The sequence below is a fragment of the Grampus griseus genome, assembly GCF_964374135.1.
Source record: "Grampus griseus genome assembly, chromosome: 5".
Lineage (NCBI taxonomy): Eukaryota > Metazoa > Chordata > Mammalia > Artiodactyla > Delphinidae > Grampus > Grampus griseus.
The window spans coordinates 32318718-32339119 of NC_138998.1; the positions used below are offsets into that span (position 1 = coordinate 32318718).

General features: G+C 38.8%; 1 protein-coding gene across 2 annotated transcripts in view; it reads left to right on the top strand.

The window, feature by feature from the left end:
- RYK (receptor like tyrosine kinase) overlaps window positions 1-20402 on the top strand; it is a gene marked incomplete at its 5' end in the record, with an annotated part of 102449 nt that overhangs the window by 20797 nt on the left and 61250 nt on the right. For both annotated transcript variants that reach the window (XM_082655624.1, XM_082655625.1), the window contains one exon: window positions 8956-9077. In XM_082655624.1, the coding sequence (XP_082511750.1) occupies window positions 8956-9077 (122 nt within the window). The remainder of the gene's footprint in view (window positions 1-8955; window positions 9078-20402) is intronic.

Genomic DNA, 20402 nt, shown 5'->3' on the forward strand with positions numbered 1-20402 from the left:
TCTCTCTAGCTTTTACTGGCCTTCATGGATTACTCTAGGCAGTAATTGGGTTTTTGTTCAGTGCATTGCTGTAGCTGTATGCATATTTCTTTAAACATGTTTTTGAAAACTAATTTTTATTTTTCCCAGTTTAACTTAACTTTCATAGGAAATTTAAGAAAAGAATAAAAGCATAACCCATAAGCCACCATTTATAATCAATCACTTCATATTTTTTGGTATTTCCTTTCTTTTTTGAGAAATGGAACACACACATTGTACGTATACATGTACAGGGTTTCTTTTAATGCAGGTCCTCTTTTTTTTTAACCTTTTTATAAATTGAAGTATAGTTAATTTACAATGTTGTATTGGTTTCAGGTGTATAGCAAAGTGATTCAGTTATATATATAACTGAATATATATTCTGAATGTATATGTATTCTTTTTCAGATTCTTTTTCCATTATAGGTTATTACAAGATATTGAATGTAGTTTGCTATGCTATACAATAGGTCCTTGTTGTTTATTTATCTTATATATAGTAGTGTGTATATGTTAATCCCAAATTCTTAATTTATCTCCACCCCCCATCCCCTTTGGTAACCATAAGTTTGTTTTCTATGTCTGAGTCTATTTGTTTTGTAAATAAGTTCATTTGTATCACGTATGAGTGATATTATATGATATTTGTCTTTGTCTGGCTTACTTCACTTAATATGATAATCTCTGGGTCCATCCATGTTGCTGCAAATGGCATTATTTCATTCTTTTTTATGGCTGGGTAATATTCCATTGTATATATATACCACATCTTCTTTATCCATTCATCTGTTGATGAACATTTAGGTTGCTTCCATGTCTTGGCTGTTGTAAATAGTGCTGTTGTGAACACTGAGGGTTGCATGTACATGTACATTTAATTCACCAGACAAATATTTATTGAACACCTATTTTATGCAAGGGAACTATTATAGATGCCAGACATTATTAAAATTTTGCTGTATATAGTTTGTATCTTGCCTGTTCTTATTTAATGTAACATTCTAAGCAAAACTCAATTCATTAAAATTTATTTGTAACAGTCCTGTTCATGGCTTCATAGTCTTTTTCAGTGTTTTTTTAGTCATTAAAACCTGTCTTCAAAGGGGAAGCTCAATATGTCACATGGATGAACAGGAGAGATTTGACTGAAGGGGTGTAATGGCTTAGAGTACCACCTCTCTCCTTCTCCAAAGAAAGAGAAATTGTTGAAAACTATTGTTCTCTGTTATGGATATATTATAGTTTATTGATTACTGCTCTGTTGCTGGTAGTTTATATTGTTACTTTTCTTCAATTTTAAATTTTATTTTGATTAATATCTTTATACATAAACATTTGAATCTATATTTGGTTTCCTTAGGATGAATTTTTCAAATTGGACTTAGTGGGTCAGAGTATAAATATTTATAAAATATTGATATATGTTCACAAATTGCTTGCTTGCCGCACACTGCCTAACATTCAGTATTGTATTTAAAGAACATAAGCATTTCTGTTACAACATCAAATACATTAAAAAAAAAACCCTTTAAGGTTTCCAAGTCACTGAAAATAACAGGACTTATGGGAAGAATAAGGTTAAGGGCAAACCATTCAAGACCTCTGCAGTTTTCAAACCAATTACTAACAAAAGCATAATTGGTACCTTATGAGATAACTTGGACAGCCTGGTCAAACCACTTAGGGTGGCTGAGGCTGCTTCAGAGGAGAATTAAAGATGTTAAAACATAATAGGGTGGAAATCGCTGGCTTGCATGTTTTTGGGATAGTGCAGATGAGAGCAGCTTTCTAAGCCATTGGGGCTGCCATAGAGTTGGACACGAGAAAGTGCATCTTCCTAGGTCCAGGAACCACGCAGAGACTGGTGGTGCTCCTCTGAGGAGAGAGCCCTGCGTGCAGGTGCTTATTTTTAGTTTTCTTAAAATAGGTCTGAGAGGGCTCCTGCCTGGTGGTAGCTGAGTTGAGTAAGGGTCTTTTCCTTTTCCACTGAAAGTTATAATTCTTTACCTGCTATTCCAGTCCCCCTTGCCTGGGAAAATTCAAATGTAAACTGACACAATTTCTGTGTTGTACTGGTATTGTTATTTTATTTACTAACCACTTATAAGCTAATTGGTGTTCAGGAACCTGTCTTATGACAGAACAGACTGTATTTGCTAATTTGATAGGTGAAAATTTGAACCTAATTTGAACCATTAAATTTGAACCATTAAAATGGCTTCTTTGAAGAAATTCAAACCCTTCCAAACTAGGAATAACTACCTGAGTTAATAAAGAATAGCTATTTCAGGGCTTCCATGGTGGCGCAGTGGTGAGAGGCCCACGTACCGCAAGAAAAAAAAAAAAAAAAAAGAATGGCTATTTCAAAATAAATTGCTTTCAAAATCTAGTCAGGAAACAGCAACTCTGTTTAACAGTTGTATTACTGTTTCAATACCTCAATCTAGGGTAGTGAATTTAAAATTTTCAGTTTATTTTGGTGGTCATTAAGATATGGATCACAGGGCTCCAAACTTTCAACAGCTTATGTATATTACTTTATTTGTTGAGCATAGAAGTCATGGTTTTGTAGTGACTCATTTGTGGGAATGACTTCATTCAGGATTATGCAGCATTCAGTTATAGCACCAGAGAAGACAAGGAGTAGGGGTGTCAAGTCAAGTTCAAGATTGGCTGTTTTCAGGGTAGGGTATGCATGTCTTGATATAGGCTGTGGGAGAAAGTTGAGGGTACTGGTAAGAAAGTAATTGCAGTAATTGGCGTTGAGGCCAGTAAGAAGAAAATAAGGAAATAATTGCTATAATCAAATGGGAGAAACAAGAGGATTATGGACACTGGCGATATTATGAGCCCACAGAACAGCTGTTGTAACAATAAAGGGAAGGAGCTGAGGAGCTACTAACTATTGAGATAATTACAGTGTAAAATTTTGGAGGTAGAGCAATTTATATATTGTCACTGTCCATAGAAATGGGTTGCTTTGGTATGGATGAAGGTTGTTGGAGTTGAGGAATAAAAGGATCATTGAAGGTTGGGTTGAGAGTGGGTTGGTCTCAGGTACATTGGGAGTCTGCCATAATAAGTCACAGGATAAGGGTGTGTAGAAATTTCATAAACTGGTTCCAGAATCCTCAGTGAATGAGGTAGCTAAGATACTGGGAAGGAGTTTTATGTGGAGTTGAATTTACAGAACTCCTAGATGTTCTTGACACTTTGAACTGTGTCTGGAAAATTTAAATATTTACACATCATTGTTATTACCAGTAATAACCTTATAACTGTTATTTATTAGGAACAATTCATTTCCCTGTGAATGATGTTTGAAATTTAAATTTGGAAGTTGTTGATCACTTAAGATTAATTCTTTTTTTCTGAAACTTTTTATGTTGGTGATAGTGACATTCTGTGGTATGCAAGCTTTTTAAGACTGGAAAAGAGAGGTAAAAACTTGTTGACTCTTTAAAAAAATTTAGGTAAACTTTACATACAATGAAACGTGCAGATACAGTTGGTCGAGTTTTGAAAAATGCATACACCTATGTAACCACCGCCCCCATTAGATGCAGAACATTTCCATCACCCCAGGAGGTTCCCTTTGTAATCAGTTCACCAGTCTCCCTCCCAACCCCCTCCCAAGCAACCACACTAATCTGATTTCTGTCACCACAGATTAATTTTGCCTGTTCTAGAACGTTATATAAATGGAATCATATAGGATGTACTCTGTGTACAGCTTCTTTGACTCATATTGTCTGTGAGATTCATCCCTTTTGTTACAGAGTCTCAACAGTTTATTTTCATTGCTGAGTAGTATTCCATTGTATGAATATACTCAATTGATTATTCATTCATCTGCTGATGGACATTTGTGTTGTTTCCAGTTTTGGCTATTCTGAATAAAAGTGTTATCAATGTTCACATACGAGTTTTTTTGTGGAATCATATGTTTTTATTTCTTTTGGATAATTACCTAGGAGTGGAATTACTGGGTCTGAGTAGGCATATGCTTAACTTTATAAGAAACTGCCTGTTTTCCAAAGTAGTTGAACATTTTTACCTTCCCAGCAATGTATGAGATTTGCAGTTGCTCCACATCCTTGCCAACATTTAGTCATTCTTGTGAGTGGAAATGGTATCTCATTGTGGTTTTAGTTTGTATTTTGCTGATAACTAATAATGTTTAGCACCTTTTCATATGCTCATTGTCTATTTACATATCTTTTCTTACAAAATGTATGTTCACATCTTTTGCCTATTTTATTTAATTGGGTTGTCTTTTTAGTTTTGGTTCATAAGAGATCTTTATTCTAGAAACAAGTCCTTTTAGGTGTATGAGTTGTGAATATTTTCTCCCAGTTTGTGACTTGAATTTCATTTTCTTAGTATCTTTTAAGGAGCAGAAGTTTTTAATTTTAATGATGACCAATTCACCAATTTTTTCTCTTTGGGTTCGTGGTTTATGTGGCCAGTCCAAGAAATCTTTGCTTAATCCAGGTTGTGAAAATAATCATTTTCTTCTAGAAGCTTTATAGTTTTAGCCTTTACATTTAGGTCTGTAATCAATTTCAGATCAGGTTTTGTAATATGTGATATGTAAGATAGGGCTCAAGATTTTTCCCCCCATACCTTTATCCATTTGGTTTAGCATCACTTTAATTGAATTGCCATTGTGCCTTTGTTGAAATTCCATTGACCCTTGTGGGTTTAGTTTTGGATTCTGTTTTGTTCCATTGATATATCTATCCTTATACCAATACCACACTGTCTTGATTACTCTAGTTCTTCATCCTGTTGTGAAATAGGATGATAACTGGAATCCTTACATTACCTATGAGGTAGTGTGAGTCTTCCAACGTTGTCTTTTTCTTTTTTCTTCAAGATTATTTTGGCATTTAAATTTCATTTTAGAGTTAATTTGTTTCTTCAGAAAATCTGTTAGGATTTTGATTAGGATTACTTTAAAGCTATAGATCAATTTAAGAAACTTGACATCTTAACAGTGTTGAGGCTTATCTAAGAGAATGGTATCTCTCCACTTACTTAGGTCATCTCTAATTTTTCTGTCATGTTCTGTAGTTTCCAAGTAAAGAGGTCTTATCTTTAGTTAGAATTATTTCTAGATACTGTTTTCTTTTATGTTATGGTATTGATTTTTAAATTTTATTTTCCAATTGTTGCTAGTATATAGAGATACAAGTAATTTTTTGAATATTGGCCTTGTATTCTGAGGCTTTGCTAAATTCATGAATTGGTTTTAGTAGTATTTTATTAATAATAGATTTCATAGTGTTTTCTCTGCACATGTAATCCTATCATCTGTGAATAATGAGCTATAGTTCATCCTCTCTAACTTTTATACTTTTTGTCTTATAAATTGGCTATGACCTCCAGCGCAAGGTTGAATAGAAGTGTTGGAAGTGGACGTCCTTGTCTTGTTTCTGATCTTAGAAATAAGAATTTAAATTCACCATTGAGTATGATGTTAGCTGTAGTGTTTTTGTAGATACTCTTTACCAGACTGAGAAGATTTACTTCTCTTCCTAGTTTGCCCAGTTTTTTTTTAATCATTATTAGGCTTTGAATTTTACCAAATGCATTTTCTGCATCTATTGAGATGATCTGGGTTTTTGCCTTTTATTCATTAATGTGTTTAATTATATTGATTTTTAAAGGTTTACCTTTTATAAACACTTGGTCATGATGTATTAACCTTTTTCTATATTGCTGGACTCAGTTTGCTAATGTTTGATAGAGAATGTGTCTATGTTCACGAGGGAAGTCAGTCTAATTTTCTTACGATGTTTTAGTCAGGTTTTAATATCAGTGTAACATAAAATGAGTTAGGAAGTTCTTTGACTGTTTTCTGAAAGAGTTTGTGCAAGATTGGTAGTATATCTTCCTTAAATGTTTTGGTAGAATTCATCTGGACCTGGAGCTTTGAGGGAAGATTTTTAATTATTTGGATTTTTAATTTCTTCTTGTCAGTTTTGGTAAATTCAAGGATTTTTTTTATCTTACCTAAATTACTGAAATTGTCATTAGGTTGTTCATAATATTCTTTTTTTTAACATCTATAGGACTTGTAGTAACGTTGCCTCTTCCTAAATATTGTTAGTCTGTGTCTCCTTTTTTTCTTATTTATTTATCTATCTATTTATTTATTTATTTATGGCTGCGTCAGGTCTCAGTTGTGGCATGCGGGATCCTTTGTTGCGGTGCGCAGCCTCTTCGTTGCGGTGTGCCGGCTTCTCTCTAGTTGTGGCTCATGGGCTCCAGAGCACGTGGGCTCTGCAGTTGGGTCACACGGGCTCTGTAGTTGTTGGGCGCGGGCTTAGTTACCGTGCAGTGTGTGGGATCTTAGTTCCCCAGCCAGGGATCAAACCCGAGTCTCCTGCATTGGAAGTCCGCGTCGTACTCTTAACCACTGGACCACCAGGGAAGTCCCTACTAATCTTTTCAAGTAATCATCTTTTGACTTTATCCTTATGGTTAATTTCTATATTGTGGTATTTGATCAGAGAAGGTAGCCTGCATTATTTCAAGTTAGAATCCATTTTGTAAAATGTGTAATGGGGGCTTCCCTGGTGGCGCAGTGGTTGAGAGTCCGCCTGCCGATGCAGGGGACACGGGTTCGTGCCCTGGTCCGGGAGGATCCCACATGCCGCGGAGCGGCTGGGCCCGTGAGCCATGGCGGCTGGGCCTGCGTGTCCGGAGCCTGTGCTCCACAACGGGAGAGGCCACAACAGTGAGAGGACCGCATACCGCAAAAAAAAAAAAAAAAAAAAAGTGTAATGGGTCTAATTCATGATTAACCTCCCTTGTTTCATGTCCCATAATTACATTGTTCAAATTATATGTCCACACTAAATTTTTATCTGTTTTGATCTTTTGTTTTCTGAAGGATGTTAGTTTCCAACTATGATTGTGGATTTATTTCTTCTTGATTTTTTTTTTTGGCTTTCTGTATTTGAAGCTCGTTTGTTAGTTGTACTACTGTATCTTATGTTTTTATGAATATGAACTTTTTCTTACTAATAAATTCATATTAATTAATGAATTTATTAATATAAAGTCTTTCTACCTTAAGTTCTAATTTGTCTCATGTCCGTATTGCCATATTTACTTCGTTTTTCTCCCCCTTTTAACCTGGCATATATTTTAAAATTTTGTTCTAGGTATTGTATATCTCTTATGAACAGCATCAATCTAGACTAGAGTAAAAAAAATTTTTAAAAACAAGCAAAATTTAAGCTATTTACAGTTATTGTGTTTGCTGATGGCCTTCTTTGTACCCAGCTTTCTTGTTGCATTTCCCTCCTACCTCTCTCCCACCTTCTTACTTTCTTTCCCCTACCCTCCTTTCTCCAGCCCCACCAGTCCTCCCTCCCCAATTGTTTGCTAGCACTTCCTGTTCTGCTGGCAGGGAGAGCCTTTTGCAGAAGACCTCTAACTTTCTCTCATTGCATTTGGTTTCCTCTATAGGATCAATAAAGCAGCGCTGCTCAACCAGTGCAGCAACTTTCCCCTATGTAAGCCTCAAATCTCATTTCTGAATTAATGATTGTATTAGATTCAGTTCAGAAATGAGAAAACTAATTTTACAGAAGAAATGCCTATAGCAGAGTTATTCATTTCTCTATCTGTATCTTAGGAGGTGTGAGAGCCTCACCTTGACCTCTTTGTATACCACAAGGTGTTTTAGACTCATGGTATAAGGCTCAGTGAGTGTGAAATTTACATTTCAGTTGGCCTCCCCTGTACCTTTTTCCCTCCTATGTGTGGAATATGTGTCATGCATTACTAGAGGGACACCTGGTCACAACTTTTAATAACAGTAAATCAATTGAGAGAACTTACTCCCTGCTTTCATTCTTAAAGTTCTTTTGGGTTATCATAGAGAAAACCTCTGATTCTTTACCTCTCTCAAACACTTGCTATTATCCCCTTCCTCCCTTTTTGTAAACAATGAACTGGGCTCAAGCTCACTGCCTTGGTGTAGGCCACAGTATTTAGCATTTAGTAATGTTTTGTTTTCCTTTTAATTGATTTATTATATTTTTTTTTGGTTACCTTGTATTTTTTCACAATAATTACTGTTTTCCACTCAAGATGGTGATTAAATTTTGCCTTTAAAATTTTTATTTTAAGAAGGGGTATCACAAAATTGAGAAATGTGATGTGTGTTTGAGATTGGATGTGACCTGGGCAAGAAAGTGATATGGCAATGAGTGAGATTTGAAATCTCCAACATTTCTCAGGCATCTCGATTATTTCTCTTTTTATCTGCAGTTCTAACTTGTCTAACAAGTGTTTACTGAACATCTGCTTTGTGCAGAGGACTGTCCCAAGAATACGAGAAGTATGGTGTTCTCCACCTTGTAGTTCAGGTTGGGAAGAGGACGTGTGTCTGTGTGGCAGTGGTGTGAGTGTACCTTGGTAACATGCCGTCCAAGCAGCCAGTGCGTCGTACTGACAGAAGCCGAGGTCATATCTGGCTGGGGTCTTGAGGCCTTGGTTCACATTAATATTTTCACCCAGGTGCCCATCTCTCTTCCTAAATCCTCATCAGTTTTGTGGGGTTAAGGGGCTTTTGTTTGTAGGCATTTCTCTGAGAAGGTCTGTTTCCAGAAGGAAGTGTATCACATTGGTGGTTCTCGGAAGACAGCGTGGCTCCCAGAGTTGTGGCTCCAGCACCCCTGTGCTTAGCTGGAGGACCACTTAATTGTCCTGAGTCTCAGTTTCTTAATCCTTGTTGGTGATGATGAAATCCTGTGTTCTTCCTACTTTGTAAGGCAGCACATGTGGGATATGTTTGTGATGTGCATTTGTACATCAGTGTTATTTTTATAATAATCAGTATTTGAAATACTGATGGTTAATGCTTTTGAGGGTATTATGGGCGTTTAATTTTTTTCCCTATTTTTTTTCTAGGTCTTGATGCAGAACTTTATTATGTGAGAAATGATCTTATTAGTCACTACGCCCTATCCTTTAACCTGTTAGTACCCAGCGAGACAAATTTCCTGCACTTCACTTGGCATGCAAAGTCCAAGGTAAGAGAGCGGTCAACCAAAGATGCCAAGACAGGACCACCCAGGCCCAGAGGCTGAGGCAAGGACTGTATCTGAGCAATGGGCTGCCAACCACACAAGGGGGTCAGTGGGTGGTGGGCTGTAGCAGTACTGGATCTTTTCAGATTTCTATTTTAAATCTTGAGCCTAGTCCTCTAGACTTTCTCAAATCCTTGAAAATGAAGGTAGTCATCATTTATGTGACTAGCTTATGGCAGAACACTTACATCTTTTCAAGCTTTTCAAATAGGGATGTAGCTCTAGCTTGAAGAGGGGACAGCTGGACCTGTTAATGACGATGCTGTTACTGTTATGATGAAGTGATATGAGTGAGGGGTGGGGGAATTTGTAAGTTAGGTGTTTCAGACATGTTTGAGGTATTGGATATAGTTCTCCCATTTATGGAGAAGTGGTAAAAGTCAGGTACAGCAGACGTAAGCACCTGTGTGTAACTCTGACGAACCTCTTGCCTGGTTTGCTTGTTGCTGAATTCTTCACATTTCTTCTGACTGTCTGGGCTTCTCTAACATGATAAGTTTTCTCTTAGGTCAGAGAGTGAGAGGCTGAATGTAGAGCCCACCTCCCCCGATCAACTTCAGTTTCTTTTGGCACCATTATATATAAGCTTCTGAGTAGGGTTTTATTTGGGAAATAAAAATAGTTTTTGCTACTAAAAACAAATAAGAATACCTACTGTACAGTTTATTTTAAAATTATTATAAAGTGGTATTTGTCCTTATATTTGTTGCAGGTCATTTAAGTTTGATCACTTTAATATAGATCTTTTTTTGTCTACTTAGAAAACAATAATAGTTATTGGGAAAATTCAAATATTATAGAATTGTTTTAAGAACTGTTAAGACTTTGTACCTCTGTACCAAGAAGTAATCATTGTTTATAATTTGGTATACTTCAAAGCTCATTTCTTTTTCCTTTTTAAACAAAAAGGGGATTTTCTAACACATGTGTTGTACAGTGTTTCCCCCCTACCTGATACTATGTCTTGGCATCTTTCCATTTCTCTACTTTCAGATTTAACGCAGTCTCTTTAATGGCTTTATAATATGATGTCATATGGATGTACGATGTATTGTTATTTGTTAAGTGCCTCATTGATGCATGGATTTTTTTTTTTTTTTTTTTTTGCGGTACGCGGGCCTCTCACTGTTGTGGCCTCTCCCGTTGCGGAGCACAGGCTCCGGACGCACAGGCTCAGCGGCCATGGCTCACGGGCCCAGCTGCTCCGCGGCATGTGGGATCTTCCCGGACCGGGGCACAAACCCATGTCCCCTGCATCGGCAGGCAGACTCTCAACCACTGCGCCACCAGGGAAGCCCGATGCATGGATTTTTAATAGCATTTTACTGTTTCAAACAGTGTTTCCTTTCACTATTACAAATAGTTTCTTCACTTCATTTGGCAAGCAAAATCCATGGTAAAAACAATTGGTAGTTCATCTTTTGTTGCTGTTTCTAACTTTATTATTGATGAATATAGAAACAAAAAATATGTATGTGTGTGAATGTTTATGAGTATTAAGAACATTAAGAACATCTTAATTTGTTAAGAAATTTTTGTGTACTTTTGGCATTATTTCTGAGTAGTACGTTGTGACCAGGAAGTGAAATGACTGGGTCAGAGACTGTGCATGATTAAAATTTTGATTGATATCGCCAAATTCGTTCTCCCTTCCCTCTCTTAAGATGGTACCAATAAGCCAACATTCCTTACAAAGTGAATAAGAGTGCTTCTTTCAGTTCACCATTTAATGCTAAATATTTAAGTGTATTTGTTTGCCAGTCAGATAAGTAAAAATGATTATATAAATATGCATATATCCACATTATTATATATACTCACATGTACATTAGAGAAACGTACACACATACACATACATGCATTAAAACGTAGCTGCAGGAATGCTGTGATTAAAGTTGATTTAGCTTGGATCCTGGGTAAAGCATATGTGCCTTGCTGTCTAGAGCACCTCAACTGTCCAACATTATTGCCTTGGGGTATCCAAATGGGGGGGTGTTCTTTTAGGAGTGGATAGATCTCTTTAGGGTGAAATCTGCAAAAACAGAGAGAGAAATTTCATGTGAACTAAGAACATATGGTAGATGGTAACTTGGATATACTGAAGTGCTAGCATAAATCATATAGGTAATTCAGAAAAGGTTCACCTGAGACATTTTAATCTAAGGTCTGTTAGTTTGAATGGGTAGACACCTGGACTCTTCAATGAAACAGCTATCACATTTTTCAGTATTCTTATATAACATTGTGTGACATTATTATTTGGGGCGGGTAACTTTTAATTTTGATATAATTTCAAACATAGAGAAAATTATAAGAACAGTACAAAGAATTCTCAAAGAGTATCCTTTACCCAGGTTCACTAATTGTTACTGGTTTGCTCCATTTACTTACTTTGTCATTCATTCGCTCATTCTCCCCACACTCATGCACACATACTTTTTTCCGTTGAACTGTGTGCAAGTGAATTGCATGCATTGTGTCCCTTTACTCCTAAATATATCAGTGTATATTTTCTAAGAACAGGGTTAGGAACTTAATATTAAAACAATACTATTATCTAATCTACAGAACTCATATTTCATCAGTTATCCCAGTCATGTTCTTTATAGCCCTTTTTTCTCCTGTGGCCTTTCTTTGTGTTTCTTGACTTTGACATTTAGGAACATACAGGCCAGTGGACTGTCCCTCATTTTGAGTTGTCTGAGGTTTCCTTATGGTTAGATTCCGGAATGTCTCCTTGGTGGTAACACTACAGCATTGCTGTCCTCCACAGTGCACACGATGTCAATTTGTCCCCTTACTGTTGATGTTAACTGTGATCACACAGTTCACCAGGTTTCTCCACTGTAAAGTTCTCTCCTTTATAATGAACAGGTAATCGTGGGGAAATAATTTGAAATTATATATTAAAATCCCATAACGCAACACCCTTTCAACCACTAATTTTTGCACCCGTGTTTAGAACTAGGTTTCACTTTTAGCCAGTGTGATTGTTTCCTCTCACTGGAAGAGGTGATCTGCACTGGGTAGCCATTTGGTGGTAGTGCTGTAGAAGGAATTTAAACATTGTGGAGTGGCAGTCTTAAAATTTAAGTTCCCTTGCAACTCTGAGATCCATCGTTTCTGTGAATCTTTCAGGCAGAGAAGCTTTTTATATTCTTCAAAAAATTGATGGTTAGTCCTTTGTTACTTTTCCTATCTTTAATGTTGATGAATACGAAAACAAAAAATAACATATATTTTAAAATAGTGAAAAATCTAATGAAATAGTAGAGATTCTATTCTGGGTAAGCTGCTGACTTTGAATAGGATGTGATTGTTTCTGGGCCCACTTGGGGAAAAAAATGCTGATATACCATGAGAATATTTTCTGGGCAAGTGTATGAGTAGTGACTTATGAATAAAAAGGCAGTGTGGGATGTGGCAGTTAGAATTGAACAGAATTAAACATTCTATTTTCATTCATTTTTAAAAATATACACTAATTTTTTTTTTTTTCATTTGGAGTGAGTTTCAGGGGTCTGACTGCTGATAGTGGGTGCCTGAGGAGTTTTAGGAGCCTGTCACAAGGAGGAAGTTGGAGTGGAGGAGAGCAGATAGAAGAAGGGGCTCAGATGAATATATATGTTTGAACGGGAAGCAGTGTTGGCGTGGGTACATTTTGGATTAGCAGGAGCCTTGGTATAGCTCTTTTGTACTTTCATGTTCTTCACATTATCTTGTAGAGCATCATTTCTAAACTACTTCTGTGGCGGGTATTAAATACCATCATTAATGCACATTTGGACTGCTCTTGCTGGTATGATAGTCCTCGTAAGGCAGAAGCTCCCTGAATTGTTGGAGGCCATCACATTTATTTACACGTCGAGGCCAGAAGCCTAGAAGGGATCCTAGACTCCTCCTTCACCTTCCCAGTCCAGATTATTCCCGCTCATAATTACACCTTAAATTCGTTTCCTATCTCTCTGGAGACTAATGCCTCATCCTTAGTTTGGGCTTTCATTGTTTCTTAACTAGATACAGAAATAGTCTTCTAACTGGTCTTGCCTCTGGACTGACCTCTTGCTGTACCCCCCGCAAAGCTGTCCTAGGGCTCTCGGCTGCCATCAGAATAAAGTTCTATTTCTTAGGGAGCCTTCATGATCTCATCCCTGCCTTTTCTTTTTCTGCCTGCCCTCCTGCTAATTGTTTACTGCCATTTTTTTGGGGGGTGTCTGGCAATTTCTGGAATGCCCTGTACCCTGTTACATTGCTGCTGTTTGCTCTGCTAGAAATGCCCCTTCCTCATTCTTTACCTCATTAACTCTTTTTATCTCAAAACTTACACTTGGTGTCACCTCTATTTCATCTATGTCAGGTGCCCTTTTCTGTACCCACAGTGACCTTCTCTTTCCTCCCTCATAGCCCTTATCATACTCTAAGAATATTTTAGTAGTTGATTTTCTTGTCTGTCTCCTTCCAAGGTGCTGAGCATGTTAAGGGTAGGAACCTCTTTTGTCCTTTTCTGTGTCCCTTGTGCCTGGTGTAGCGCCTGGTGTAGCACCTGGTAGTTAGTTACAGGTATTCCTTAACTGACTATGGAAGAGATGCACAGGTAGAAGCCACAGGGCACAGCTCAACAAATGGGGAACTTCTGAACAGTTAGAGCTTTTCAAAGTTAGAATGTGCTGCTTTAGGAGTGGTGGATTCCTGTATCTAGAAATGTGAAAACATAGGTTGGGTACACTTGACAAGCTAGTTGACAAACTAGTTGCACACCTGGGATTTTCCAGATATTTCACTCTGAATAAAGTTGTAAATTTGGAAAAATGAATGGAATTCATAGTTTGAATATATAGCTAAACTTATCTCACAGTTCATCTGTACCAGGTGTAAGAATTTAGAGGAAAGTGCTAATCATGTTATATCTTAAAATGTTTTATAGTAAAAAACTAAGGAACGTGTGTACATTAAATCTAATTTCAGGTTCGGCTTCCATTGCAGCTCCTAATTCCAGTTTTAGGTCATAATATCTTCGGTGATTTTAGCACAGTTGTTTAATTGAAGTTTGTCTATTTTAAAAGTTAATCTTTTTTTTGTTTTTGTTTTTGCCGTACGCGGGCCTCTCACTGTTGTGGCCTCTCCCGTTGTGGAGCACAGGCTCCGGATGCGCAGTCTCAGCGGCCATGGCTCACGGGCGCAGCCGCTCACGGGCGCAGCCGCTCGCGGCATGTGGGATCTTCCCGGACCGGGGCACTAACCTGTGTCCCCTGCATCGGCAGGCGGACTCAACCATTGCGCCACCAGGGAAGCCCTAAAAGTTAATCTTTTGAGTATTTCATTTATGCATATGGTACAAAATGCAAAAGGCATAGGGGTATACAGTGAAAAATAAATCCCCTACACCTTCCTAGTACCATCCCCAAGCAATCTAGCCACCTAGTTCCCCTTCCATTGGCAACCACTGTTACCTGATTCTAGTCTCCCCTTCTAAAGATAGTCTGTGCATAGATAAGCATCTGGGTGTGTGTGTGTGTGTATTTTTTTGAAATGGGAAAATCATGCAAGGGGCTAGGAGAGACATGTTGGAGAGTTCTTCACCTGATCATGTTGGCTCTGGGATGCAATCAGGAACTTTCAGAAGGAGGGCCATGGCTCCCAGGCTCCAGCACTTTGTAGTTCTTGCTTTTTAAGAATTGCCAGAAGATGAGGTATTTGCTTCCAGAGATCTCCAGGCTTCTTGGTATTTCACTTCACATTGTAGATATTTTAACATTAGTTTTAACACATCAGAGCTTTTGATGATAGTTTTCTCCAGTGTATACGTGATTCTGTTTTATCTTGCCGAACAGGTTGTGGTCTTCTCAGAGGCTGGAGCTGTGTCTTATTCATGACATTGTGTCACACTGCCTTAGTGAGTGGTTGGTAAATGTGATGGGTTAATTGCATTTCCAGATGGGATGAGAACTCTGGTGTTGCTTGTCTTTCACAAGGCCACACACTCAAAAAGAAAAAAAAAAAAGACTACTGGTGGCTTTAAGAAATAATTAGTTTCTTCTGTATTCCAGAACATTCTCCGATATCCAGAAAAAAACATGCAACTGCATCTGTTAAGTGTCAGTAGATATTTTAGATAGCTGAAAGGCAAAAATATACCAAAATGTAGCAGAATACAATCCCCACTCACTCCCATCCCATAGCTGATATCTGGTTTCAGGAATTCATCATTGTCAGGAGGGTCTGCAGGGAACTTGTCCAGAGTTCCTACAGCAGCCCTGGGGCTCAGCCTGCTGTATCGCCTGCAGAGTGGGGTTTCTATGAGAAATGCAGCACTTCTGGTAATTTCAGAGGAATTAAAAGCCTATTTGGCTGTAGGCAAGTGTATTCACTTTAAATCTGTACTGTGTTCCAAAAGGAAGTGGCTTTACTCAGCAGCTGCCTCTTTGCAATTGCCATTTGTTTCCAAGTAAGGGAAGATTACCAAAAATGTTTATTTCTTAGCTTATTCAAATATTTATATTTTCTCTAGTTTCTTTTCTGAAGTATTTTGGCTCATTCTTTTTTCTGATAAACAACTGCTGTTCAGATTTCCTTTGTTCCAGTAGATTATAAATGTTAGCTTTAGAGCAGATCTGTTTCTTCAAAGGATCATTGGCAAGTGAGATTCGATACAGAGCGATACATGCCAAAATAGGAAAAAACTGGCCTTTAATAATGGGCAGTTTCTAACCCCAGAAACTGCAATTTAAAATTTTATATTCTGAAGGTTCCAGAGGGAGAAGAGAACTGCTTTGGAATGCCTTTCACGTTTAGGCAGAGAGCATCAAAAAGGGAGGAAGCAAAGGACAGGCATGGTGCTTTCACACTTAGTGTTCCAGGCTGCTCTTGGCCAAAGGTTTGGGCTTTTCAGAAATCTTACTCAGCCCGTTCACCACCTCTCTCCATGCCCCTGACTCTACCCAGCTCCACTCACAAGCTTACTTCTCTCCCTCCTGCCCTTCTCCGCCCCCAACCCCTGGCTGCACTGAGACTTTCCAGAGCTAGTCTTGTTCCCGCCTTTAGCACTGCAGATAAGGCCTTTGACCCTGTTTGCCGCTGGCTTTATCTGCTGCCCCAGGGGTTCTGGTCCCTGACTAGCTGTGCCTCTGCTTGCAATAACTGAGACCTAGAATAAAGGAGACAGCAAGTGTGGGGAAGCATAATAAGTTTGGTTTTGAATCTGCCACATTTGAGAGCTGTAAGATTATTAGGTAGATATGTCTAGTAGGTAATTGGGCATATGGGAGAAAATGAAGATATAGGAGAGTGAGAGAGATGAGTTGATGACACAAAATCCCATCAGTGGTGAAGTGGGTTAGAACTAGTATACTAGGAGAGAAGGGTTTATCATTTGGAGAGGAGAACAGATCTCTCCTTGGGACTGGTGCGCAAAGGTTGAGTGTTCTAAACAGATCTGCCTGGAGCTGAAAAGAAAGGCAGAAAGGGGGTTCCTGTGTGCCAGCTGCAGGGGACAAGAGCATTGTCCGAGAGAAGGGAAGTGGAGAGGGCAGCAGGTGGTGAAGCTGTGGATCCTGTGAGATTTGGAGTGAGAAGACTAGGGAGAGAGGGGTGAGTGGGGAAGGGATTGCTGAGCAGGATTAACGGCCTGCCCTGAAGCTGGGGATCATCTTTGTGTCGTAGCAACTTTCTCTTCCAGGTGTGATTTCCCCCAGCAGTGCTGGGCAGCAGAAGTAGAGTGAGAGGTGGTCAGAGTCCTGATGGCAATACGACTGTGTCGGTAACTAGTCTTCTTTGGGGCACAGTCTGTGGGAAAGTGAAACCAGGTCACTAGCTAGGCTGGAGAGGATGGAAATAGCTTTACTGGCTATTGCATCCCAACTATGAGCATAGCCCTTGGCTTACAAATGTGCTTCATAAATGTTGGTTGAATCAGAGTGTTGGAGACAAAGAACCGGTTTTATAGGAATCAGATGTTACGATGGGATCTTTGATAGAGTGGGATTTTTGCATTTGTTTTGGTTGCGGGGCAATTCTTCAGTACATAGGAATACTGAATGTTAATATTGAAGCCATCAGGAAGATGGCAGGAGACAGAGTGAGGCAAGCGCCCAGGCCTCTGCAGAGTCCCTGTGTGTCACTGATGATGTTGGCGTGAGAAATAGCCGTTATGAGTAGAAGTTGGCAGCTTCAGAGTATAGGGGGTTTTGCATGAGGAAGGGGTGTGTAGGACCTAATGATTCTGAAAGAATGCTGACCCTACTGTCTAGGCCCTGAGGGTTGAGGGTTAGGAAAGCCAGTCTGGGGGAGAAGGTGGGGAAGACACTTATGAAGAGGCTGAGAGTATGGGAGGCTGTTTAGAATAGTGGCGTTCCCAAGATGGGGGACAAAACAGAAGGGCAGCAGTATTGTTCTTGGCAGGGCATAGGAAAGCTTGTGTCAGAATCTCTGGGGTCAGTAGGCTGGTGCTTACGGGGAAGTGCAGCAGGGCCTAGGGTAGCTACTCTGGAATGATTGCTGATGCCACTGGGGTCTGCGTTTATTAAAGGGGGCCTGTGCCAGACTGACAGGTGTGTCATCTTAATTATTTTATTTGATCCTCATAACATGGTTATGCTAGCCTCATTTTATAAAAACTGAAACTCGGAAAAGTTAGTAATTTACCTAATGGTCACACAGTCTCATGGTTCTAATCCAGTTCTTGCTGACTGTGCTTAATTTTTTTTTCATGCACTTGCCCTTCATGTATTGCCTTGTTTAGAGGTAGCATGGATATAGGGATATAGTCAATGCATTCTCTTAATGTTAGTCAATGAGTGTTGCTGGGAAAGCCTGCCCATTCTGGGCCCAGACTTTCTGGGCTGCAGCTCTCTCTCACCCCCTAGTGGCAGTGATGGTATTTTGGCCTGCTAAGATGAGAGGGAACACTTCTAGCCAAGGTGCCACTAAGTCACTGATGTGCAGCAGCAAGAACATTCCCTTTGTTGTGAACGTGGCACTTACCGAATACAGCCTTCAACAATTGTTTGTATACCTATCTTAACTGTAAAGCAATACTTTAATATTTGCATACTCCCTACAGCGTTCTGGGACTTTCAAGGAGCATGTGAAAAGAGAAACCCAGAGGGGGAGTTACAGTCATTGGATTGAGCCCTTCTTATCCATGGTTTAAACACCTCCTGACCCAGTTAATACTCAGGTGTCCATCCTTTCTTTTATAATCTGGAAGATTACTCTTTCCCTGTTTCCTCTTTGTTAAGTCTTTTTTTGTTGGTTTTTTTCATTAGCATATAAACATGTTTGAGTATCTTCCATTGAAAAAAGAAGAAAGAAGGGCTTTGAAATCTACCCCACCACCCATCCCCAGCCCTGTTCCCCACCATTACCTGATTACATTCTTCCTAGTTAAGTTTCTTGAAGAACGGTTTCTTGGACCTCTTTTCTACTACTGTTTTCCTAACCCACTGCCCTTTGGCTTCTGCCAGTCCCAGCCTCCACCAAAAAGCCCTTGTGACCACTGAATGGGAGAGGGGTACCATTCTTATTGAGTCCCCAAGGGCAGGACAAAGAGTAGTGTGAAATATAAGGCCTCACTGAAGGTCTTGAAGGTGGCAGCCATTCTGAATTTCACCTATTGCTTTGCACTTTGAACTCTTTCTTTCATGAACATCTCTCTAGCAACAGGATATATTTATTGATTGATGCTGATTGGTTCTATTGAGCCACCTGTGTAGGCCAGGTATTGATAGAGAATATTGGTGTTCCCAGGACATCTTCCTAGTCACCCCTCTTCCTTTCCTGATTCTGAATCACTTGAGAAATAGATCCAGAGGTTAGATGGGCATCCAAATATAAACTTTCTCAGTGGTGAAAGCTGGACTAGAGAATGTGGCTTAGATATTCTATGAGAAATTTGTACATTGGAATCTGCTTGTGAGGTGAGTGGGTCTGTAGAATAGACCTTCATCCCAGTCACATGCAGGCCCTCAGAGCTTGGCTTTTATCAAATAGAGAAGACATTGGTGACTAGTCATGGTCTGTAAATTATACATCTCAGCCCCTTGGCTCTTCATATCTATCTGCCTCTCCAGGGCTTCTCTGTCAGTGGCTGTAGTCCTCAGCAGAATTTCTGAATCCTAGATGGCAGATTGTACAGGAGAGTGGGGGTACTGTTCTGAGCATGAAATAGAGGGTGGCTTACTGGATTGAATTTTTATCCGATTGAAAATTCCTAGGAACAAATGCACAAACATAACAAGACAGAAACCGAGTCATAAATACAGAGAACAAGCAGATGGTTACCAGAGGAGTTAGGGTAGAGGGGGACGAAAGAGATAGATGAGGGAGATTAAGAGGTGCAGACTTCCAGTTGCAAAATAAAAGAGTCAAGGATATGAAATTTACAGTGTGGGCAGTATAGTCAATAACTAAACAATATCTTTGTGGTGATGTATTGTAACTAGACTTATTTTGGTGATCATTTTGAAATGTATAGAAAAATCACTGTTGCATAAATGGAACTAATATAGCGTTGTAGGTCACTTATACCTCAAAAACAAACAAACATACAAAGAAACACATAGAAAAAGAGATCAGATTTGTGGTTACCAGAGGAGGTGGGCAGGGGGAATTGGATGAAGGCAATGAAAAGGTACTACAAACTTCCAGTTATAAGATAAATAAGTGCTAGGGATATAATGTACAACCTTATAAATAGAATTAACAATGCTGTATGTTATATATGAACATTGTTAAGAGAGTAAATTCTAAGAGTTCTTATCACAAGGAAAAATTTTTTTCTATTTCTTTAATTTTGTATCTATATGAGATGATAGATGTTCCCTAAACTGATGGTGATAAGCATTTCATTATGTATGTAAGTCAAATCATTATGCTGTAACCGTTTTAAACTTATATAGTGATATATGTCAATTATATCTCAATAAAACTGGAAGAAAAAAATAAACACACCCCCAAGACAGTAATCTAATGGGTCATGTAAGAGGCAATGCAGTCTGGTGGGGAAAAGTCTTAGAATCAGATGCAGCTGAGCTGGATTCCCACTCTAGCTACTTTGCATATATTCAACTTCCCTGGCTTGGTTTCTTCCAACTGTTTAAAACAAAAGGAACATTCCTAGCACTGTTTCTGACAATTTGGACTTTTTAAAAAATAGCTAGATTATTTGTTCTTATGAAAGGCTCATGCATTCATTAGTTAATGACCTAAATCAGTGAGGTCAAGCTGTTGGTGCCTTTTCTGTTATGATGGATCCAGTTTGTTTATTTCTCC